General features: G+C 37.2%; 3 protein-coding genes and 1 pseudogene across 4 annotated transcripts; 3 read left to right on the top strand and 1 right to left on the bottom strand.

Annotated features, from left to right (window-relative positions):
* Positions 725–1,680, top strand: LOC104724421. The gene has a single exon (XM_010442908.1). The coding sequence runs from the start codon at positions 764–766 to the stop codon at positions 1,463–1,465; it is 702 nt and encodes a 233-aa protein (XP_010441210.1). The 5' UTR covers positions 725–763; the 3' UTR covers positions 1,466–1,680.
* LOC104724420 (proteasome subunit beta type-7-B-like) lies at positions 2,382–5,088 on the top strand. Of its 2 annotated transcripts, none has more exons than XM_010442906.1 (9): positions 2,382–2,484; positions 2,807–2,966; positions 3,501–3,642; positions 3,791–3,887; positions 3,974–4,043; positions 4,146–4,250; positions 4,336–4,434; positions 4,614–4,701; positions 4,827–5,088. In XM_010442906.1, the coding sequence occupies exons 2-9, from the start codon at positions 2,823–2,825 to the stop codon at positions 4,904–4,906; spliced, it is 825 nt and encodes a 274-aa protein (XP_010441208.1). In that variant the 5' UTR covers positions 2,382–2,484; positions 2,807–2,822; the 3' UTR covers positions 4,907–5,088. The 2 variants fall into 2 exon arrangements, with proteins under 2 accessions (XP_010441208.1, XP_010441209.1); XM_010442907.1 differs by having other exon boundaries at positions 2,804–2,966.
* LOC104728408 (probable F-box protein At4g22165) lies at positions 5,520–6,484 on the bottom strand. The gene is made up of 2 exons (XM_010447386.1): positions 6,071–6,484; positions 5,520–5,993 (listed from the first exon to the last, which is right to left on the bottom strand). Exons 1-2 carry the CDS (start codon positions 6,482–6,484, stop codon positions 5,520–5,522), a joined length of 888 nt encoding a protein of 295 aa, XP_010445688.1.
* Positions 19,966–21,402, top strand: LOC104728407 (annotated as a pseudogene).

Raw genomic sequence — 25,506 nt, 5'->3', positions numbered from 1 at the left:
TCAAATCAATTACAAAGATATACACTAACTATAATAAATTAAATAATAATTTCTAATTTTGGTTTTTTCATAAGATGTTTTTTTGGTAAACCTGTTTTCATATTATTTGATTGTATGTTGTTTTTTGTTTTCAGTGTCTTTTTATCTCCACTGATTCTTTTACCATTTTTAGCATTTCTTATAAAAACTGTAAACCTGTAATTCAATCACATTATAATATTTAATATTCATGCATTCCAGAAAAACATTTTGTAATTAAGGAGTAGACGGTGGATAGGGCCTTAGAGTCAAGGCATTATATTGCGATTGCGATTAGTTGACATTAACATCCGTCATTATGTCAGCGTTATTGTATTCATCATCAACTTGATCATGATAATCCAATATTTTGATACCTTAAATTACAACTGGCTAATTAGCTAATTATAACATCTAATTAATCAAAACTCAGATGCGTGAATGAGATCGGGGAATAGTTCCATGCATAATGCATCTCTTGACTTTGAATCCCAAATGTGAACTATCTTGATATACACTTATATATTATATGTAACATAGTACATAGACCATGACTTTGTTCTCCTACTTAGATAGTTAATCACTATAAACTACAACTTGTTATAATAGTCAAATTCAAAACCAAGACCATTATCATTAAGTCTTCTCCATCTTTCGCTATAAATAGATTATAACCCAAAGCTAATTACAATCACAAATACAAAACAAAACCTCTCAAATAAATCAAGAACATTGAATATTTGCAATGTCTTCACGACAAACAGTGAGGCACCCGAGTCACAACCATCCACTACGCGGTCACAAATGCGAAACGAAAGACGAAATCATCTGCTCGGGTTGTGATCTCGATCTGGTTGGTGCAGCTTTCAAATGCACAAAGTCAGCAGACTGCGATTACTTCTTGCACAAGTCATGCTTTGACCTTCCTCGTGAAACCAACCACAAGTCTCACCAATCCCACACTTTGACTTTGCTCTATTCCCCAAAGTCAACGTACACGTGTAATGCTTGCGGCGAGTATGGGTCAAGTTTCACGTACAACTGTTCGGCCTGTCAGTACGACGTACATGTCGGATGTGTTTCAATGCCTGAGACAGTGAAGCGTGAAGATCACGCACATCCACTCACTCTTCTTTACCGTTCTCCTTATAACCAACCCGGTTTAGATTCCAAATGCGATGTTTGTGAAGATATTGTACCGGATAATATCTGGTCGTATTATTGCAAGGAATGTGATTACGCTACGCATTTACACTCATGTAAGAAAGAGGAAGAGGCAAAGAAAGAAGAAAAAGGAGGAGGAAGCAAAAGCTCGGTGAACTCAGAGCTAGCTGCAATGTTAGAGGCTCAAAGAGAAGTAGAGAGGATGCAGATTGAGATGCATTTGGCGATGCAAAGTGCTTTGATTTCGAAAAAGGCTAATAAGGCGGCTCTCAATTGCATATAATTAATATATGATTAAGTTTGGTTTCTTCGAAATCTCTCTTTACTCGTATTTCTGGTTTTTTTTTCTTTCTTTTTTTTTATTGTTGTTGCTTTTCCCTTAATTTGGTCATGTTGTTCTTGCTGCCAAGTTTTTTTTTTCTTGAGTTTAGTTGCTGCCAAGTTTTCATGTTGTTGTTCTTTGAAATTGTTATCTGAAAAGAATTATCAGTTGTTTGATTTTGCATCCATCATCCAGCTACTTTTGCATGTGTTTCAAGTTATACATTCCATATTGTATTACTTTATTTTCTGTCAAAGATATATAAGGTAATGAAATATTAAAATTGTGATTTGAGAAACTTGGTTTAAAACTAGATGTAGTAGAGTAGTTTGTATTGATGTGTTAAAAGTTGAATTAAAACCGCTTATTAAATATTGGCAAAAATATATATGAAGCTTAGAACTCGAATAGCTATCAAGTAGAAAAGTAATCAAAATTCAATACACCAACTAGGATTTTTTGGATACTGAAAAAAAAAATATTCAAAAAAGAAAACCATGCTAAACTTGGTGCAATCGAACCGAATAAAACCAAATATATAGTGCTCTTAACATTTACAATCAAAAAAATAAATTTAACTACAATTAAATATGTTAATTTATTTCTGTTTTTATATAGTTACTTGTCCTAAAACCAAAAATCAAACTAAATTTTTTTTTCAAGCTAAAGAAAACGATTTTATTTAGGTAAACAATTCTCAAAACTGTATTGAGGAAAAAAAAAACTTAACCACATTAGAGAAATGGGCTTGATTTTGACAGAAACAAAGCCCAATTAATAAAATTAGGCCCATTTATGTATCATAGCCTAAAAAAACTGGTTAAGCAAACGGGGGATTAATTGAGGAAGAAGAAAACTCTGTTAACTATTTCTTCTTCTCGGTTGTCCAAAAAAGCAAAAAAAAAAAAAAAAAAAAANCTATTTCTTCTTCTCTGATTCCTCTGAGCTTCCTTCCTCTCGCTACATCTTCAAGTCTTAAGGTAACATCACCCTCCCTCTCTCGCTGTATCGTCTTCGTCGATTCTCTCTTCTCAATTCCGGTGATGATTTAACCCATCCTCCAACGATCTCGATCAGAGCTTTTTTAATTTGATTTGAATTTTTTAACTTCACACTGAGTTTTCATAAATCTGTTGTTAGTATGTGACTTTTAATTTCCCAATCTGTTCTTCTGATTTCGTTTCATCATCATCTAGCTTTGCTTCTCGAATTCGAAATTTCACTTCGTTAATTAAAGACTCTTTTTTTTTTTTTTTTTTTTTTTGGGNGGGCTGATAAATTTGATTTTTCCCTGATTAGTAGAGTGGTGAGTCGGAAAATGTCGCAGGCTTCCGTGGAGTTGCCACCAAAAGGTGGGTTCAGCTTCGATCTGTGCAAAAGGAATGATATGCTAACACAGAAGGGTCTTAAAGCTCCGTCGTATCTCAAGACTGGAACAACTATTGTTGGGTTGATATTTGAGGTCTGTGTGTTTCTTTTATCTCACATTCTCTAAAAATTTTTGCTTTCATAGCTTTTGTGTGTTTAGCGTAGTGTGTTGTTGGATAGTGAGTACTCTCTTTTAGTTATGGAAGTTAAAAAGTGACCTAAGGTTCAAGAATTGTGGGCTAAGGATGCAAATGTTAAAGAATGAGTTAGCTGAACAGTTAGCGTTTAAGGTTATCTGCTTTGATATTTCCCACAAAAGAGTGATTTTTTTCGATTGAAGTTTTGGATAAATTGAGTACCTTGTGGCAGCGTTTACTGAAAATTAGATTGCCCTAATTATTGTGAAGTTGTTTGGTAGGAAAATGGAAGTATAAAGTGTTGTTGCTTTCTAAACCCTTGATCATGTGGCAACATGTTGATGGCTCTTTGCCTTTCTCTACACTTTAGAACACTGTATGAAACATGCGATGATGTGTTGTGATCCTGTGTTCTTGACGTTCTCTTTCAGATTCTCAATAGATGATTGCTGAAGATATACAATGCTGATTTTCCTTTACTTGTTGTATAGGATGGTGTGATACTTGGAGCTGATACACGGGCAACTGAAGGGCCCATTGTGGCTGATAAGAACTGTGAGAAGATTCACTATATGGCACCAAACATTTACTGTTGTGGTGCAGGAACTGCTGCTGACACTGAAGCAGTAACTGGTAATTCTCACCTACTATATTTCTATACTGCTATGCCAGATCCAAGTTTATTCCTTTGAATACCTGTTAATTTTAAACCAGAAGTTAACAAACACTTGCTCCATGAAACCCACTGCGTAGTTAATTTGATTACCATCTCACTGTACAGATATGGTCAGCTCACAGCTGCGGTTGCACAGATACCAGACTGGCCGAGATTCTCGAGTCATTACTGCATTGACCCTTCTCAAAAAACATCTTTTCAGGTATTTTTTGCTTCACCATGACCAGAAACTCGTGTTATGTTTACTAAAATAGGCATATGTCATTGAACTTCTCAAGTATCATTCAGTTATCAAGGTCATGTCTCAGCTGCTCTTGTGCTTGGTGGAGTTGATATTACCGGGCCTCATCTTCATACGGTGAGTTTCTAACTCCTGATCAAAGTTCTCAACTGTTAAAAGCTATTATAGTACAGGTTCTTTCATTTTGTATTCATCTCTAACGTTCTGACTAAAATGAAGATATACCCTCACGGTTCCACTGACACTCTACCATTTGCTACGATGGGTTCTGGTTCCCTTGCTGCCATGTCAGTGTTTGAAGCAAGATATAAAGAAGGTCTAACTGTAAGTAAAACAGAGGTATTTTTATCTTTATATTTTGTAGATATCTTCTCGCCGTATGTTTGACGTTTTGACTCAAATCTTGCAGAGAGACGAAGGAATCAAGTTGGTTGCTGAAGCCATATGCTCTGGTATATTCAACGACCTTGGCAGTGGTAGCAATGTGGATATCTGTGTGATCACTAAGGTTTGTCATACTCCGTCTTCCTCTCCTTTTAATAAAAAAGATGTACTATCTAGATATTTGTTTGTTTCATGACTGACAGATATATTAAGCTAAACCAAAGTGATTCGCTACAAAACCAATACTTTGGATTACCTATATATTTTATTTGAAACTTATTGTGTGAGTCGATTTTGTGACAGGGGCACAAGGAATACTTGAGGAATTACATGGAACCAAACCCAAGAACCTATGTTAGCAGCAAAGGCTATTCATTCACCAAGAAAACTGGTAAGAAGCTACTTGTTGCAACACTTCGTTTCTGGTATCTGTCCTGATTGTTGAAGTGTTGAGTTTGGTTTTAATTAGATATTTTTCGTCTTCTTCTTGCTGTTTTTGTTTCTCTGTAAAAACAGAGGTTCTACTCACCAAAATTACACCATTATCGGAGAAAGTGGAAATTGTAGAAGTGGCTGGTGAAGCTATGGAGGAATGAAATCATTGTGTGAGAGACACTTAAGAGTTTAGTCATTGTCCTACCTCACATTTACATTTTCTACTTTCTTTAATTTTAAGTTATAACGATGTTAGTTGCCTCGATTTGGCTCTTGAATTTTAAGTTTTAACGATGTAGTTGCCTCCATTTCATCTTTAGACTATGGATGATTCATTTTTATCCGCAACAACCTCTTAAAAAGACGAAAGCTTCTTAGTCCAATCGCTGTTGACATTCTCTTTGTTCTGTAGAAGACCAAATTGAGTTATTACTATGAGACACATTTCTCTATAGACCAAATTGACCGTTTGATCTTGCGCAATCAAATTTATCAGCAGCAACACATTTGAAAGCCATGAATTACGACATGCGCAAGACATATATGAGATTTATAAACAGGGCAAACAATAATCTTTTCAAACTGGGGTCAAAATACTCATCAACAATACTAATTCAAAATAACCAATATAGATTATCATTATTATATGTTCCACACCATAACCATTATATCATTAACCAAACCACACCGCACAGCATATCAGTTGTGACGTTATAGCAGAGGATTGTTTTAATCAAATTAACCAAAAAAAAAAAAAAAAAACAAGATAAATTATTATGTCTGCTTGAAATTACTTGGTAGGAACCATCGAGCTCTGGCGAGTTGTTGCTCGGACGAACAAACAAACATGTGGAGTGTCTCCTCCATCCCCTGTGTCTCGAGATTAAAGACACAAATTTGGGTAGTGTTTTTTTCATAACAAATATCATTGAAGTAGATGGAGTTTCTCCTAAAACCCACAATGTCATCATTAGCGAGGACAGTGATGCCTAGATCAAGAAGCATTGCCTCGTCGCCCAAAGAATCAACTTTTTCATCATGCTTGTTACAGAAATCTGATGAGCAAACCTTGTAGACGCGGAAGGACCAGATTCTTACCAGTTGTTCGCACTTGAACAATTGTTCAACCTTGAGGACATCTCCGGTTACTGTGACTACAAGTTTTGTACGCCACATTCGCCATGAATCGCTTGTTGTTACTGGATGAAGTAGAGAGGGGTCGCCAGCAACACCACAGTGAAAAGTCTCCTGCGGAATATTTTGATACAACCACCAGTTCTACTATCATTTAGGAGGAGGTAGTAAAGCTTGTGATCTTTGTAAACCATCTGAGAATAATCAGCAAAATAATCTGGGGGAGTTTGAATCTGACTCCAGAACGTATCTCCTTTCTTGGAATAAACCACACACCAATGGCCAAGTCCCCATAGAACAACATATTCTTTAGTTTGCTCGTCAATCCAAAACGCAGGGGAATGCAGAATCATATTAATACCTTTGAACTTCCTTGGGCGGTGGTGAGGTTGATCGTTTTCGTTTGAAATACAAAATTGACCTCTCGAGGTGGTTCGCTCCACCTTTGTCGGACCAAGTTGTGAATCCACCGGAGGTAAATAGATCCACTCGTGGGTAAACAGATTCAAAATGTAGAGATCAGACCAATGATCTACCATAAGGAGCCAGTTTCCACATGTTGCTAAACAACAACTGTTTGCGAATTCGAACACATCAGCTCGCATTCGGTAAAGCTTGCCCTTCTCCTCGGGATTGAACAGCGTGCACCAATGGTTTTCGATCTTGTCGTCTTCGTCTGGCAAGAGTATCAGCCAAGGGGTCTGCTTTTTGGCCAAGCATCGTCTCGCAGCGGAGTACCAAGACCGACATACGGTCTGAAGGAAGCTCCGACCAGGGTTTCGATGAATCTCGTCGTCTCCGTAACTTGTTTGAAGATTTAGGGTTATGCTGCTTCATCTCCATGCCAAATTGACAAGAAAAACACTTAGGGGTGTTATTGGATTTTAATTCATAATTTTTTTTGATGAGTTTAATAAAATCATAGAATGGAAATAAGTGAAAGTTTTAGAAGAATTGTTACTTGTTAGAGAAGTTTCTATAGAGATGTTAGAGAGTTTTCTATTGAATTTATTTGAGAGACTTTATAAGATTATAGTAACCTAGACTCTTTATTCCTACACGACGAACAAAGATGACTAGAATACTACAAGGGTAACTTGGATATTCTAGACTCTTTCTCCTAAACGACACAAGACGACTAGAATAATCAAGGATTACTCGACTACCCTAGACTCTTCACCTATGGGTCTTCGATAATCTGTTCCGTTCCTTACCTCTGCCCATGCGGAAACCATAAAGATAACCCGCATGAGCCATCCAAGGCTACGACATCAAGTAGCTGTCGCTCTAGTAGCTAGCTAGACGCGACGTTGTCCCGTGTAAGTGGTCGTTGAGAACTTCCCACAAGACAATCTTTCAACAATTAGAACAGAAGATCGACTACTCTATCCTAGCTACGACTCAAGAAAGATAACGATGATCACATAAATAAAGAGCATGGCGAGGAGTTGGTGGAAATATGGGAGTTGAACAAGAAGTTCGCAAATGGAGGCAAACATTGAAGATGGAGAAGTCAATAATTTCTACCAAGATCATTTGAACAAGTCCAGAGTTGAGTCAATCAAGGACAGTGAAGATATAAGTCAAGAAAATGAAGTTCAAGTAGTTTTGAGAGAAGCTATGCGAAACCAAAGAAATCGAAAGAAGTTAAAGACCTATAGAGCGCAAAGTTAAAAAGCCAAGAAAAGTATCAAGCATAAGCTGAAGAAAGAGAAGTATTGAGTCGAAGAATCTAACGGAGTGGGCGAATCATGGTACAATAAGGAAGAAGCCTTAGTACTTGAAGAGTTTGAAAATATGGGGAACCAAGTGGATGCTGGAGATGAAGAAGCCTTCCAAAAGCATCAGTCAATGGTGTAAGCGGAACAAGTATCGAATGGAGAAAGGCTATGTCAACAAGAAAGCCAAGGAGAAGTGAGGGAAGTTTAGTCTTCCAAGAGTATTTCAACGAAGATATCAATGTGATGGTAATCACAAGACGAGGACGCAAGTGTCAAAAAGTATCGACATCACAAGAAAAGAAGGAGAAGGCTTGAGAATTCGGGGACAAATTCTTATAAGGGGGGAGAATGTAGTGACCTCACTAAGGGCAGAAATCCCAAAATAAAAGTTCGAAGAAATGGCTCGGATAAGACTTGGAGAGGAAGAGGAAGAAAAACAAAGGAGAAAGGCCGAAGGAAGTCCGAGGAAAAATGCAGTAGTTGGAGAATGGCCAAGCCAAGACCAAAGTGGCTGGATGTACGATCGAGACCTTAAGACCGATCGGGAGTTGGCGGTTTATGCAGAAAACTGCATATGCGGAAGAGACGATCCGAGAAGTGCCGAAAGGGACGGGAAGGACCGAAGGAGAAAGGACCGAGAGTTGTCAGAGAAAAGATCGAGGGAGTCCGGAGGAACCGAACGCAGTCCGGACCGAGACCTACCCATGGCCGAGAGATGGCCGATGGTACTATGTACCATTTAACATGTACCGTACCAAACATATGTGGAACGAGCAGACGTACTAGGCGAACACCGAATGGACAAGGCTGTGTCATGGACGGGAAGCGAGAGTGGGAAGGAACCCACTAAGGCATGCGATTTAAATATTAATAATGGAGTTAGTGGAGTTTCCACTAAGTGATTAATTTAATCACAAATTAGCACTAAGTGGAATTTTCCACTAAGAGTTAATTTAATTTGCAATTGAAGTGAGTGGGAGACAAGAGAAGATTCTCTTGGACAAGTGTTGTGCTCACTTAACAAGTGTACACTCATGCAAATTGGTGGCTTTGAAGTTGGACACTCACCTAGCATACATTGGGCCATTTTGCCGCCCACTTTCTCTATATAAAGACCTCCACCCTCTCTCATTTCGCCAAAAATTCTTAAGGGAGAAGAAGAGAAAGAGAGAAAGGAGAGGAAGAGAGAAAGAAGAGAGAAAGGAGAGAAGTGTTGCGGACACAGGGAGTGAGTCGAGAAAAAGACGTTGTTGGACGCAAGAAGGGAAGTTGTCTGATCCGCGGTGCAGTGAAGTCCGACCATCATCAGTTGTACCAGGGTGAGGTCTGTGGTAATTGTGTGTGGAGTGCTGCATTGATCTTTAGATCCTTGCACATACTCCTTTGCGTGATGCATTTAGACTAGATTCATGTTAGAATCAGTTTAATTTGGTGCATGCGAAATATGGTAGGATTCATGCTAAATTCATGTTTAAATGCACATAGAATTTAAGCTAGGAATCACCATGCGAAAATGAACTTGGATGCATTTTAAAGTAAGTTGGACTTGCTTAAAATTTGGACAAAAGGGTTTGCATGTATGGTTGAGTTTGAAGGATTTTACTTGCAATATTTCTTGCTTAAAATCAGTTGCATGCATGATTAAATTGGTGAAGTTTATTTGCAATTTTTATTGCATAAAATCGGATGAGGTTAGCTTGCATGCGTAAATGGACTTAAAGGATTTACTTGGTTAAATCGCTTAAAATTGACTTGCATGCATAAATGGATTTAAAGGATTTAAATGGGTTAAATCGCTTAAAAATTGGCTTGCATGCATATTTGAACTTGTTGCATTAAATTGCTTAAGTTGCGTGAATAGGTTGCATGCTTGTAGGACAATCTAAGTTGCATGAATTGTCATTCTTGTTGCTTGATGATTGTTGCATGTTCTCTTGCTTGATTTTCTTGCTTGCGATGCTTAATCTTCTTGCTTGAGTTGTTCGGTGTATTTTAGCTAAGTCTCTCGAATTTGTTTCTTGAGTCCTAGCTAGAATAGTGTAGTCGATCTTCTGTTCCAACTGCTGTTTGTCTCGCGAGAGTTCCCGATGACCACTCGCGCGGGACAATGTCACGGCTAGCTAGCTACTAGTGTGACCGTGACATGACGATGTAGCATTTGTGGGGGCTCATGCTGGTTACCTTTGTGGTTTCGGCATGGGAATTGTTGTGGAACGGAACAGGTTATCGAGGGCCATTAGGTGAAAGAGTCTAGAGTATTTCAAGTGTCCCTTGTTTTATTCTAGTCGTCTTTGCGAGTTGTGTAAGAGCTAAGAGTCTTAAGTGTCCAAGTAGTCCTTGTTCCCTTTAGTCGTCTTTCTCTGTGAATAGCGAGTTTAGATCGTCCGAGTTGAGTCGTGTCGTTCTAACCTCTCTCGCTTGTTTATTGTTTATAGCTTCCGCTATTGTTTCTGTTGCGTTGCTTTGATTGTTTGTTGTTTGCTTGCCCTGCTTGTTTGCTTTGCTAGCTGGGGTAGTCGGGTTGGGGGAGTAGAATCCTGTTTAGGAAAAGGGTGCCCAGACTCACTTAGTAATCTTAGATTACTCATGATATTATTTTGTCTTGCAGGAAGCCTAAGTGAGTCTAGAGCTGGAGCAAACTTTAGGGTACCGGATAGGGTTTTCTGTGTTCTTTGTAAAACCCTATATTTTCCCAAATGATTTCTGTAAAATTATCCGACTATCTATGTATATTGCTTTGATGATTTACTTTCAATGTAATAAATTATTAAAGTACTATATATTCGGTTTTCGGGGAAAACATGGCAAGTTGCAAATGGTACTCGGCCTTGTCCGGGTCAACACAACGCGCGTGGGACGCAAGGGTTGCAAAGTCTAAGTGAACCTCAGCCGCGGGCAGAGTCGTGTCCAGGAGGACTGGTCGGGAAGCTGCAGCTTCCGTCCCTCGACCGGACCACCAGGGTGCGGTTCCCACACATGTGGCGTCTCGGTGCCGTCCGTGGTCCTGTCCGGCCGTATGGCGGTTCAGGGCGTTATAACGGTGGTATCAGAGCGGTGTTTTTAAACCCGTGAGCACTTGTGCATTTCAAAGTTTTATCGAGTAATGTGTCACAAAAACACAAATTTTATCCGGTTGTTTGCTTGTCTAGTTTTAAGTTGAACTTTAGAATGGGCTAGCATCTGACCTTGTTTCGTGTGGGTTTAGATGTCTTCAGGTGATTCAGGTTGCGGGGATTGTTCAGGGGAAGAGGGGCCATGACATGAGGGTTATGAGCATCACAACGGGTATTTGTCGACAGAGTCGGAGAGTAGTCACGAGCCAATTGATCCGAACACTTGGAGTGTGGATTGGCGATTGGTTGGAGACGATGACAACCTGTCTATTAAGACCGATCCATCCGAGTGTCTAGACGGATCGGAGGAGGTGGAAGTGGATCAGGATGATCAGACGGTTGTGTTGGAGATTGGTGAGCCTAGTCGTATCCAAGTCAGGATAGACGCGCAAGGAAGTTTTCAAACTGTTCCAATCGGAGATCATGGAGAGGTGGAGGTTGAGCTCGCCGATAAGTTACAGAATTTGCTGTTGGAACTTGTGGAGGATCAATATGACGATATTAAACCCGAAGATTATATGAGAGAGTACCCGGAGGCAGTCGAGAGGATTCTGAACTTCTTGACGGAGGTGTATCCACCAGGAGAAGAAGTTGCTGCTAGTGGGAATGGGGTAACACCCGAGACCGGAGGTACCAGTGCGGGATAACCGGTGGAGGAGAGACCAGAGACGGTTAAAAGAATTCTTCATATGTTGAATGAGTTGCACTCACCAGAGAGAACAAGTGGAGTTGGTAAGGAACCTATAGTACCGGAAGCCGAGAGGAAAGAGAATCCAGGTGACAGAGACTCTAAGTCCGAGGAGCTGACGACGAGAAGGGAGGAGTTTGTGGAGGTGATCGAGATTTTGTCAAGTGATGACGAGGGGATACCGACCTTGGTGGTCGAACCAAGGAGTGATCAGGAAACGATACCGAGAGATCGAAACCAAGAAGCTGACGTAAGTGTGGAACATAGAGAGGATGCGAGACCAAGGACCAGTTCAAGCCGAGATGTAAGAGACCAAGGTGAACCAGATCAAGTGGTGCCAGACCAAGTAGTACCAGACTAGATTGTGCCGAGGCACAATAGTCCTATTCGAGCCATACCTTTGCGGATGGTGTTAGGTGACCAAGAGGAAGAACCAAGAAACATAGAATGGGAGAGGATCTCTGAGTTAAGGAGATTGAACCGAGGGCATGTAAGGTTCGAGGAAGGAGAGAGCAGTTCGAAGAGGCCAAGGATGACATATAAGGAGATACAGTCGAGAGAGCAGCCGGACGCGCAGTCTGTGACTTTGCAACCGAGAGGCCGACTGAGGACTAGAGCCACTGCCCGAAAGAGAGTGGTGTATCCGAATCAAGCCCATATGGGGAATCAACCTTATTGCGATCTGTGCGAGGGAGTTGGACATTGGACCAGGAACTGTTGGAGGACAACGCTTAGACGTATGTTGTCCCCAGAGAATGCGGAGTGTGAGGACTGTGGGATGCGAGGGCACTTTGCCTATCGCTGTCCGAACCCAGATTACATGAGGCATTCGAGGCCTTGTGATTCGTGTGGGATGCCGGGACACTTGAATAATCATTGCTTGAGAGCAAGACCGCAACGTCCGTTGATCCCAGATCATATCATCTGTACCGAGTGTGGGAGGAGTGGAAATTTCACTCATAGCTGTCCGGACCGAGTTGTGTTAGAGGGAGGAAACCCATCAAGCCAACTTGTGCATACGGGGGAGAACCCGTTAGACTGAGCTGTTCGAGATGAAGAGAGCCCGATGAACCAAGCTGGAACCTCATTGTCTGTAGCCTCTACCTCAACCGAGTCTCCCGCAGAATCGCGATCTGATGAGCCGACTAGGGCGTGTGTGTGCACTTGCGAAGAGTGTACCAAGCGCAGGAACCAGTAGAGTGGTTTAGAGTAAGGGAAGTTTTTCTCTAAGGTTTAAGTGTAAGGGTTGGATAGTTTTTCTAGTGTTGTAAGCTTCTAGACTTAACCTTTGTTGTGTTTGTCTAGGATCCAAACCCTTGAAGTATCGGCTAAGTGGTGTAGAACCTCTGTACCTTTCTTCGTTTGTAAAGTACCTTGTGTTCTTTAGCCGTGTTTGTGGTGTGGTTGCGTTTGTTGTGTGCTAATCTTTGCTTGTTTAACTGCTTGCTTTGGTTTGCTTGAGTTTTATAGGTTGCATAGTTAATTATTTGCATAATTAGCTTGCATTGCATCAGCGTGATTGACGAGGATTCACGTAAGTCACCACAAAGCGCGATCAGACAAAAGAGAAGAAGTCCAAGAAAGTTTAATTAAGAAAAGGGAACCAGTTTAGAAAAAAAAAAAAAAAAGAAAGAGCAAAAAGAGGGAAATGATGGAGGAGGATGAGGCAAATCCTAAGAAATCAGAAGAGCGAAAGAGCGGTGCAAATCAATCGAAAATGGCGAAAAAAATTGAGAGGGTCGAACCAAGTACGAGCAAGAAGTGCAAAAAGTAATGCATGGTCCAGGAATTGAGTGCAAAAGAGGGTGTAAGAAGATAAGGCATAGAAGACGAAATTGTCTATAAATAGACAAAGAGGGTGCAAGAAAAGAATGGGTGATGAGGAAGAAGCGTCATTATGCTAAGTGGCAAGAGTTGAGTAAGGTTTATCGAACCAAACCTCATAAGTGAAGGAGCTAGAAGAAGTTGGGCGAAGTAAAAAGTCGACCAAGGGAGGATAAAACATAGACTATGTTTTGAACCAGAGAAACAAACAAACATGTGGAGTGGCTCCTCCATCTCCTGTGTCTCGAGATTAGAGACACAAATTTGAGTAGTGTTTTTTCCATAACAAATATCATTGAAGTAGATGGAGTTTCTCCTAAAACCCACAATGTCATCATTAGCGAGGACAGTGATGCCTAGATCAAGAAGCATTGCCTCGTCGCCTAAAGAATCAACTTTTTCATCATGCTTGTTACAGAAATCTGATGAGCAAACCTTGTAGACGCGGAAGGACCAGATTCTTACCAGTTGTTCGCACTTGAACAATTGTTCAACCTTGAGGACATCTCCGGTTACTGTGACTACAAGTTTTGTACGCCACATTCGCCATGAATCGCTTGTTGTTACTGGATGAAGTAGAGAGGGGTCGCCAGCAACACCACAGTGAAAAGTCTCCTGCGGAATATTTTGATACAACCACCAGTTCTACTATCATTTAGGAGGTGGTAGTAAAGCTTGTGATCTTTGTAAACCATCTGAGAATAATCAGCAAAATAATCTGGGGGAGTTTGAATCTGACTCCAGAACGTATCTCTTTTCTTGGAATAAACCACACACCAATGGCCAAGTCCCCATATAACAACATACTCTTTAGTTTGCTCGTCAATCCAAAACGCAGGGGAATGCAGAATCATATTCATACCTTTGAACTTCCTTGGGCGGTGGTGATGTTAATCGTTTTCGTTTGAAATACAAAATTGACCTCTCGAGGTGGTTCGCTCCACCTTTGTCGGACCAAGTTGTGAATCCACCGGAGGTAAATAGATCCACTCGTGGGTAAACAGATTCAAAATGTAGAGATTAGACCACTGATCTACCATAAGGAGCCAGTTTCCACATGTTGCTAAACAACAACTTTTTGCGAATTCCAACACATCAGCTCGCATTCGGTAAAGCTTGCCCTTCTCCTCGGGATTGAACAGCGTGCACCAATGGTTTTCGATCTTGTCGTCTTCGTCTGGCAAGATTATCAGCCAAGGGGTCTGCTTTTTGGCCAAACATCGTCTCGCAGCGGATTACCAAGACCGACATACGGATCCAACTCGTCGAGAATCAGCAAAGCCAAGGCGTTCGAACACTGAATTCATCAGATCTGAAGGAAGCTCCGACCAGGGTTTCGATGAATCTCGTCGTCTCCGTAACTTGTTTGAAGATTTAGGGTTATGTTGCTTCATCTCCATGCCAAATTGACAAGAAAAACATTTAGGGGTGTTATTGGATTTTAATTCATAATTTTTTTTGATGACTTTAATAAAATCATGGAATGGAAATAAGTGAAAGTTTTAGAAGAATTGTTACTTGTTAGAGAAGTTTCTATAGAGATGTTAGAGAGTTTTCTATAAGAGTTTTCTATTGAATTTATTTGGGAGACTTTACAAGATTATAGTAACCTAGACTCTTTATTCCTACACGACGAACAAAGATGACTAGAATACTACAAGGGTAACTTGGATACTCTAGACTCTTTCTCCTAAACGACACAAGACGACTAGAATAATCAAGGATTACTCGACTACTCTAGACTCTTCACCTATGGGCCCTCGATAATCTGTTCCGTTCCTTACCTCTTCCCATGAGGAAACCACAAAGATAACCCGCATGAGCCATCCAAGGCTACAACATCAAGTAGTTGTCGCTCTAGTAGCTAGCTAGACGCGACGTTGTCCCGTGTAAGTGGTCGTTGAGAACTTCCCACAGGACAACCTTTCAACAAGTAGAACAGAAGATCGACTACTCTATCCTAGCTACGACTCAAGAAAGATAACGAATATAATTCAAGGGACTAGCTACGATTCAAGATTATAGAAAACTTTCTAACAATTCTTCTAAATGAGGTTATTGGTTTGAGATTTGAATAGAGTTCTAAAGATTTTAAATGTTATGTAGAATTTGTTGTCATTAGATCAAGATTTTGTTAAACTCTATTAAAGTTTAGTGTTATTAATTTGTGATTTGTAAAAGTCATTTAAAATCTTAACAAATTTGGGTTATTAGATTCAGACTTTTATAAAATCATTAAAAGTTTTGTGCTATTCAATTAAAACAAAAGAATCTAGGATTGTTAATGAATTTAATTATTATGTTATTGGTTCATGATTTTAGACACTTTCTTTACAAAATAAAGTCATGGAAAATATCACAAAAATACATGGATTGTTAGGGGAATAAGTGTAGATTTAGAAGAATTGTTAGGGGTGTTATTCTAATCTATAAAGAATTTGATGATTTTAATAAAATCATAAAATGGAAATAATTACAAGATTTAAAAGAATTATCAGAGAGTTTCCTATAATTTTGTAAAATCTCCCAAACAATCTCAGTATTTCAATCATACTTTGGATGACTTTATTTTGTAAAGAAAAATGTATAAAATCATAAATTAATAACACAATAATTAAAAGGAGATTCTCAAAAATAACATCAATTTGAGTTATTTTGCCAAAATTAGCCCACACTTTCTAAAGTTCCAAATTTAGCACAAAGTTTATAAAAGTTAATATTTTTAATTTTGAGGAAAATCTAAAATATATCTTCAATCTCTCATCAATACAGTGTTCTCTTACCCGAAGACTATATCTTCCAATCCTCTCGAAGTCATCGAAATCTAATAAAACCCGTGACACTCCGTCGAAGATCCAAACAAAAGCTGCTTCTCTTACCCCACTCTTCAACGAGATTACTGAGATTTTAGGATCGGGTGTTGTCAAACCAAATGAGACTATGCGGCTCAGATCCTATGAGTCAGGACCAGTTTCTTGCACGCAAGGTGTTTGTGAAAATGCTGCAATGTAATTTTCAGGCGAGAATGAAGAAGAGGCTCATAAAGTTGTTGTTGAAGAAGCTTATTACTTCATTTCATTGCTTATTACTGTATTACCATCTCCGTTCCATCATCTATTTGCATCTTCGTGAGCCACGCTAAACCCAAGTCAAAGTGAACCAAATCGGTTATCTTTGCATATGTCGCTATTTCATATGGGTTATTGTCGTTAGAGCATCTCCAAGGGGAGATATTGTCGTTAGAGCATCTCCAAGGGGAGATAAAAAAAAATGGTTAAGTGGGATTAGAAGTTTTATAATATTAAATTTTAAAATTTAAAATCATGATTGATTAAATATAAGTCCACACATATAGTTTGTTATGTCCAATTAATATAAGTCTATGTTAAATAATAATAAAAAAAAGAAGTCATTTCTTCCACTCACATTCATTTTTTTATGTTCTTTGTTGGCTGAGAATCGCAAATAAAGAGATGAATCGTCATCAACGGTTATTCACAAATAAGATTATGTAATTCATGTATTCATTCTTTATTTAAACTCCACTACTAACCCTCATATCGTGATTGTAATTTTAATTTTAATTCTCCAATATGTTTTTGATCCAAGAAATCCAAACAAATTTGCTAGTACTACCATATCGTGATCTTACTATGAATGGAGTTAGGATACACGATTTGTTTCATATTGGTGATCATTGGTTGCGTATTCTATTTTGTCTTGTGAATGAAGCTCGACATATAAATGATCCTGATATGTTCATTTGGAGCGGGATTGTTGGACTCTCGTTTGGCCCTCCAGAACATGTTCCTTGTGCTACACCCATTTGGTAATTACAATTTTCTATTTTCACTTGCTGTTAATTAAAATACATTTTTCCATCTTTTAATTTACACTACTAGAAAAAACAAAGTAAATATATATGAACCAAACCGATAGAACGATACTAGCTTTTATCTACTCAAAAGATTTATTCTAATTTGTAAACTACTAAAGAGTTATTTATTTGATATGTGCGATTATAGTATGTTTGTATATATTCTTAAGCAAATCTTGGTATTTTATATGGAAAAAGTTCATTTATATATATTATATGTGCTGACCAATATATATGTGATTTTGACTGATAAAAAAAATGTTTGTGTTTCAGGAGGATTCTGATGAATCAATGGAACCTCTTAGAGAATAATGTTTTTTTTTTTCTGTTTGGATGAGAGATCATCTACTTTCTGGCAACGACGGAGGGATGATAATTTTTGGCGGTGCAAATAGTGATCATTTCCATGGTGTCCATGAATATTATACCATCTTTGAGCATTGTAACGAGTGGATGATTCTAATGTCTTTCATTTGTGTTGGAAAAAATAATGAAGGTACATAAACTAACTAAAGATCATCATTTTGGTTATATAAATATTTTTTTATTGTGAACATCTCTTTATGGATGTTATTTCTGTTTTTCTTTGTAGAAATGTACTGCAACAAAGCTTTAATTCACACTGGCTCACCACTGATATACGGTCTTACTGTAAGTGTATTTTGATTTATTTATTTTTCAAACTTTTAGTATAGTAAACATTTCTAACATTCCAAATTTGTTTGGTTTTCTATGTGTAACGTATAATACAAGCTATCAATACACAAATTCTAAGTGAAGATCGATGTAGACGTAGACAAGAATAAATAAATTTTATATGTCAATTTACATAATTTTATCATTGTATTTAGTTAATTTATTGATAATAATTAGATATATATATTTTTCTTAGATTCTCAGTGGGGAATTACCTGAAGACGAGGAGAACCCCACATTCACACACGAAGAGATGCTAACGGAAAATAATATGGGGCATGTATCATTGGATTTCAACGGTGGTAGTAGAGTTTACACTCTTACTCCGAATGAAGTAAAAATTTCTGTTATATGCATTGTTTATTATATAATTTTTTTTAATGAAATTTTTTTTCTTTCTAGTGTACTTCTTTTGGATTCCTTTGGAGTACATCCTCAAGGATGGAGAGGTATACACTAGAGTATTTAGATCCATGCATTTCTCAAACCAGAATCCTGAATATTTGTAAGTATAATTATATATTTTGTTAATTAGATTAAAATATTTTTTAAAATAATAACAATAACATTCTTCACTTTTTTTTACACTACTCTGAGGATGCCTTTTCTTAGGTGTTATGTTATCATTCGGGTAGTGAATGGAAGACGTAAATTTGCGGTTTTCAGAAGAAAAAAAATCCAAAACCGTAAATGTACACCCAATCAGAACAAAAAAATTTAATATGCGTTTAAAAAAAAACCTAAAAACGGATTGATTCAGCAGATAATGCCATGAACCACCTTTCAAAAATACAATGAGTAATACCCATTGATTTTTGGAAACATATAATGCTTTATTTAAATCTATATAAATATACTATATAAGCGTATGCAACTATACTCTATCAAAAAGCAAAAAAAAAACATATCTCCTATTCTCCTTTCCATTTCTCTCTCGAGACTTCACCCAACATCACTTTGGTAATGTTTGTTTTAATCACTTCTTATATTTATTTTCTTTTTATTTTCTCTGATGGATCGATCCCATTTTCTTTTTTTAAACATATCTCCCATTTGTTTTTTTAATCACTTCCCAATTTTATATAGGTTTTGTTTACTATATGTTCAAAATACATTTTTAATTGCTGTTAGATTTTAAATTTACAAAAACTGATTTAAAGTGGAGTTTCCATGTTAATAATTAGAATTGTAATATATGTTTTAAGTTGAAAATGAATAAAAATAATAATCTTAATATTCAGTAAATAATACTATTGTTATTTAAAAAAAAATTGTAATCCAGTTTACTTAATTTTTTAAATTATACATGTTAGTTTAATTATATAACAATTGAACATTTTCATTATGTTTCATATCATCTTTATTTTATTTTCCTAACTAACATATTTTTATATGTATATGTATATGTATATATAACAATATAAATTAGTTTAGAAATAAAACAATATGTTTAAAAGAATTCTTATTAACAATAAAATATTTTTTTTCAATATAAAATGTATAGTAACCGATAACTTTCATTAAATGTAGATATGTCGTCTAATCGTCGAGAAACACAAATTCTTCTAGACAAACAAGTTCAAATCAGCCAATCGAAAATTCAACTCCTCCAACGGAAACAACAGTACGGGTAAATTTTCTTTAGCTAGTTTTTATTAAAATTTTAAATAAGAATTATACTTGATATAATATGTGACATTGTATTTGCATAATTTGTAGAACAAAGACAAGTATAAATGGTCATACATTCAGGAAAAAACATTAATTCAATTGTTCGACGAAGCAATTGCGATGAATAATTATACTCTTAAGAATCCGACTGCTATCGGTAGAGAGTATATGGTAGAAAAAAAAATTACTTTTTGATCAACTATAGTATTTAAGGTTTATAAATANGGTTTTTATAAAAATTTAAAATAATAATTATACTTGATATAATATGTGTCATTGTATTTGCAAAATTTGTAGAACAGAGACAAGTATAAATGGTCGTACATTCAGAAAAAAAAACATTAATTCAATTGTTCGATGAAGCAATTGCTATGAATAATTATACTCTTAAGAATCCGACTGCTATCGGTAGAGAGTATATGGTAGAAAAATTTAACCAAGTATTCAACATGAATATAAGTTATGGATTCTTCAAAAACAAACTTGATGAATTCAAAAAAAGTTACAAGAGGTGAAAGGTTCTCACTCATAAAACCGGAATCACGGTTGATCATGATACATCCATGATATATGCATCTGATTCATGGTGGAAGGATCAAGAGTTTGTAAGTATAAATAATCCTTCTACTCATCAAGATATGTTTTAAATTTCGGTATCACAAATCTAAATAATTTAAATTTCTAGGGATGCAAAGTAACAAAGCCACCTCAATTTTGGGATGTGATGCAACGATGTTTCATATTACATGATATTCAATCACAATCTCAACACTCTGCTCGACAAAGAAGAGAACAGTTGATGAACGAGCATACAAATGATGAAGATGATCATGATGATTCAGACAACGATAGTGTGACGTTCCACCACAAATTCCTGTGACACAAGACGAAGGAGAAGATGTGTATCATGTTACCATTGATAACGATGACACGAACCAAAATTCTGCTCGTAGAGGCCAACAACGAGGGAGGCTAAATTTGCAGTTAACCACCAGACGTGGGAGTAATTCACAAAGATCTGGAGGAAGCTCACGAATTTCTACTGGCAGTGGTTCACGAGGAACTCGTAGGAGACAATCTTTTGAGACAACAATACAAGACACCATTGCTGGCTATAGAGAACTCTAACGACAAAGCTTTCAACAACTACGCCCTGGTGGTTTTGACCAAGATGATTACGATGAATTTAAAAAGGCAGAAGCGATATTTAATGATCTTGACCTTCCAAACATACTAGATTTTATTGTGCCTGCATTAATGCATTTAAGGAGCTAGTAGTTTGGCGTAAGTATTTCATTGACATAGCCTCAAGCACCGACGAGGATAAGCTACAATTTTTGGAAGCGATGACTGGTGTTTTGCGGAATAACCAAGATGTGCCAAAACAGTTAGGTGCAGGCCATTCATTTGGGAGTCCACATTCAGGAGGTCTATCATCTAACAGTCCATCTTCTGTAGGTAATAATTTAGGAGCGCAAAATTCACCTGGTTTTTGGGGACCTGGTTATCATCAATGGGAAACACCGCCAAATGCTCCACAGTGGGCACACCGCCAAATGCTTCACATTGGGGCACACCGCCAAATGCTCCACAGTGTGGCACACCGCCAAATGCTTCACATTGGGGAACACCACCAAACATTCAACCATGGCAACAAACACAAAATGTTCAACAAAGCGGATCATCAGGAACGACTCCGTTAAATGTTCAGTACGGATTTTCACTTGGTGACCAAGGTGAAAATATGAGGAATACTCAACAAGAAACTTCACCTATCATTCAACAAACATCATCATCTGGTCTCGGTTTCACAAACTATTTTGAAAGTGGACAAATACCACAAACACCTAGACCAGGAGGTCTATTCAATATTTGGGGAACCTCTCAAGGACCGAATGAAAGTAATCAAAGCGATATAGGAGATGAAGATTAATTTCTCCTAATTTCGTTTTATCAATTTGTTTTTTTTGGATCATTTATGTTAAAATTTTATTTTAAATTAAATGTAATTTGTTCTTTTAAAATAATATATGTATAATGACATGTCGTTTGTAATGAATTTCAGGCATTTCATATATGTCAACTACGATCACAAGGCCTCAATAATCTCAATTATGAAGAGAGAATTGAACTGTGGAATTTGGAAAATGAACAATTTGAAGAATTAGTGATTCAACCAGCTTTGACTTATTATGATCGATATTTTCAAAGGGCACCAGCGCAAACCGATGGAGGTATGGGATGGAGGAATATTTGGCGTCGACTACAACAAGATGATGCTGCTTGTCTTCAACTATTACGAATGTCACTTCCATGTTTCACATCATTGTGTAATATGTTGCAAACAAACTAGGGTCTACAACCAACATTAAATGTAGGGATTGAAGAGAGTGTGGCTATGTTTCTACGGATATGTGGGCACAATGAAGTTCAAAGGGATGTTGGTTTAAGATTTGACCGAAATCAAGAGACTGTGCAAAGAAAATTTAGGGAAGTTCTTAATGCAACAGAGTTATTGGCATGTGATTATATTAGAACTCCAACAAGACAAGAACTGTATCGCATTTCTGAAAGACTTCAAGTAGACCGAAGATATTGGCCGTATTTTAGTGGATTCGTTAGAGCTATGGATGAGACTTATTATACATAAACCGCATTTGTCCTGTAAATATTTTTTCTTTACAAATATCGCCGTTGAACCGTACTGCACTCTAAAACTGCTTGTCCCGCACAATCAATTACATTGTCACCATTAGGACCCTCAATATTTGACTTGGGAAACGTTGCATCGGTTTTGTATTTTCCGCTTATTAAAAAGTGACTCTTGGCCTCTTGCTCACTATTGTTAAGCTTTAATTTTATGTTGGATTTTTCTAATATTATTTCTTAGGCTTGATGTTTTGTTTGCGTGTGACTTTTACTAATTTTGTAATATTTTTATTTAAGGTATTTCACTTGAGTTATTTAATACAATTCTCAAAACTGTACGAGAAAAAAAAAATACTCTAATCACACGTTGCAAAATGTAAACACACATTACAAATGGGCTCATTTTGACAGAAGCAAAGCCCGTTTAAAAAAACTAGGCCCATCTATAAATCATAGCCTTAAAAACTGGTTAAGCAAAAAGGTAACAAAACATATTACAAAATCTTTCCTCCTCTCCGATTCGAGCTTCCTTCCTCTCGCAAAATTTTCAAGTCTAAGGTAAACATCACTCTTATGTAAGCTTAGCTTTTCCTTTTCTTCTTCTTCTTCACTCTATATCGTCTCCATCGATTCTATCTTCTCAATTTTGGTGATGGTTTCCGTGATTTGTAAAGTGGGATGAATCGGAAAATGTCGCAGTATTCCGTGGATTTACCACCAAAAGGTGGGTTCAGCTTCGATCTGACGCAAAAGGGTCTTAAAAGCTCCGTGCGATGATGTGTGTTCTTGACGTTCTCTTTAAGATTCCCTAATAGATGATTGCTGAAGATATACAATGCTGAATTTCCTTTACTTGTTTGTATAGGATGGTGTGATACTTGGAGCTAGTGATGTTAATATGGGCATACCCACCCCATTTAAACCCAACTCATATAAAACCCAGCCCATTTGACATTAAACCCATATAAACCCATTTAAGTTTAAACTCCATTTAGTTATGCCCATTTAGATATGTCTTAACTCATAAACCCATTTAGACCCATATAAGCTCATATAAACTCAATATTATTTTACTTTTACTGTAAAAATACTGATGATTAAAGACAAGATGCAGATGTAAAAATCATATTAAACCGCAATAAAGTTTATATGGAAAGACAAAACATATGATGATGAAAGAAGCATTATTTCATAATTTTTTCTTCATTTCCAAAGCCATTTTCTTCACGTCATCATCATCACAAGTCGCATACTTGTCCAACAATAACTCAATCCGCCAAACTTGAGTGAAGTATACATTTGAAGTCGGATACTTAGACCCTAAAAAGTGTGTAGTAATGACACTAAACGGCTTTAGCAAATCACATATCTTTTCCCCACGCTCCCATTCCTCCTCTGAAGGTAAAGTCTTATAATTGGTGTCATAAGCCTTCAAACTACCAAATGCTTTTTTAAATTTCAATGCTCTTGCAAGCATTTCATAGGTTGAGTTCCATCTAGTAGCTACATCAAGGGATAGACCTGCCCCACTCCTAATCTTCACTCTCTCTACACAAGCTGCAAACGCCTCCTTCCTATGTGGAGATGCTTTCACATATATTACACTTTCACGGATGTTGTGTAAAACATCCTTAGCTAAGTCTAAACCTCTCTTCACAACGAGGTTCAGAATATGAGCACAACATCGTATGTGCATAAACTTTCCATCACATACCAAATTACTACCACTAATCATCTGAAGCTGACCCTTAAGAATTTTCTGCATATTGTTATTGTTAGTAGCATTATCTAGTGTAATGGTGAAAACCTTCTTCTCTAAACCCCATTCTTTCAAACAATCAAGAATCTTAGCAGCAATATGCTCACCAGTGTGAGGAGACTTCAACTCACAAAAATCTAGAATTTTATTGTGCAAGTTCCAGCTATCATCGATGAAATGGGCAGTTACACAAATATAACTCATCATAGAAGTCTTGGCTGACCATAAATCTGCAGTAAAACAAACCCTACTACTATGCTTTGCAAAAACCTCTTTTAGCTTTTTTTTTTCAATCTCATATCTCACAAAAACATCACCAGCAGCTGTTTGCCTACATATGGGCTGATAATCAAGATTCAAGTATTTGTCTCTAGCCCTTACTTTCTCATATTCGACATATCTAAAAGGCAAATCATGGTAGATAATTATTTCACTAACCATCTCTCTATCTACTTTCTGATCATATACAGGTCGATCTATCTTCTTAGGCTTGTGAGAACAGATATCCAAATGACGTTGCAAGTGCTTTGTTCCATAATTTCCATTGGAAGTGCTACTACCAATCACCAGCTTTGTACTACAATGTATACATTTAGCCCTTTTTTTTCTATCCTCTTCTAACCCTACTGAAACAAAATCATCCCAAACAGTAGAAGTTTTGCGTCTTTTACGTCGTGTACCTTGAGTTTGAGTTGGCTGAATTTGTGTTTGACTTTGTTCTGGTGCTTGCACTTCTGCATCTTCCTCGTTCATGTCTATTAACTCATTTTGGGCGTTGAGAAGGGCCATTTTTTGTAGAGACTCAATATCCATTCTGAATTATAGAAAAGCTATCATCACAAAGAACGGAAGTAATTCATAAATAGAAAAGCTACCATCACAAAGAAGAGTGTGGGTTTTGTACCTTGATTTCTTTTAGACAATAAGAGTTCAACAGCACTCCTCTTTGAACATCAACGTTAGGCCACAGAGGGGTCCTTGACCTGTAACAGAGATTACAAGATTCAAAAAAACAAAGAAAAATCAGATGAACAATTGGTCAATACATCAAACAAATTGAGACCCCCTATTTCTTAAGACAAAAGGATACAAACCCACAAATACAAACACAAAAGTACACAAATCCACAAACCCAAGCACAAAGGGACACAAACCCACAAATGCAAACCATTCACAAACACAAATCCACAAATCCAATTTGAATTAATACACTTATATAGTTATATTCACCTTCGTCGAGGCTCAGAGAAGACGATACTGAATTGAAACAGATATAAATTGCGAATCGATGAAGAAGAAGATAAGAAGATAAGTTTCAGATTTTCTCAGGTTTCGTCGAAAAAGACGACATATTCACAAAAATCCTTTTTCCAGCAAAAAAAATATATAAACGGATACCCATTAATTAATGGGTAAACCTATTTATCAAATATGTTTAATTGGGCTACCTAATTAAAATTCATTTAAGATTTTTAAATAAATGGGATTAAATGGGCAGAAATTTGTATAACAGACCCGTTTATTTAAATGGGTTTCAAACCCATATTAACATCACTACTTGGAGCTGATACACGGGCAACTGAAGGCCCTATTGTGGCTGATAAGAACTATGAGAAGATTCACTATATG

This window comes from Camelina sativa, chromosome 11 (assembly GCF_000633955.1).
Source record: "Camelina sativa cultivar DH55 chromosome 11, Cs, whole genome shotgun sequence".
NCBI lineage: Eukaryota > Viridiplantae > Streptophyta > Magnoliopsida > Brassicales > Brassicaceae > Camelina > Camelina sativa.
Note: the sequence above shows the minus strand (reverse complement) of the source record. Positions and strands in the feature narration are given on the sequence as shown.

What these genes read in the sequence shown, in the direction of transcription:
- LOC104724421 (XM_010442908.1), top strand. Translation starts at nt 764, where the DNA reads ATGTCTTCACGACAAACAGTGAGGCACCCGAGTCACAACCATCCACTA.
- LOC104724420 (XM_010442906.1), top strand. Translation starts at nt 2,823, where the DNA reads ATGTCGCAGGCTTCCGTGGAGTTGCCACCAAAAGGTGGGTTCAGCTTC. An exon ending in ATATCTGTGTGATCACTAAG is followed by an intron (nt 4,435 to 4,613) that starts GTTTGTCATACT and finishes ATTTTGTGACAG; the next exon opens with GGGCACAAGGAATACTTGAG. An exon ending in TTCATTCACCAAGAAAACTG is followed by an intron (nt 4,702 to 4,826) that starts GTAAGAAGCTAC and finishes CTGTAAAAACAG; the next exon opens with AGGTTCTACTCACCAAAATT.
- LOC104728408 (XM_010447386.1), bottom strand. Translation starts at nt 6,484, where the DNA reads ATGCGAGCTGATGTGTTCGAATTCGCAAACAGTTGTTGTTTAGCAACA. An exon ending in TTGCTGATTATTCTCAGATG is followed by an intron (nt 5,994 to 6,070) that starts GTTTACAAAGAT and finishes AATATTCCGCAG; the next exon opens with GAGACTTTTCACTGTGGTGT.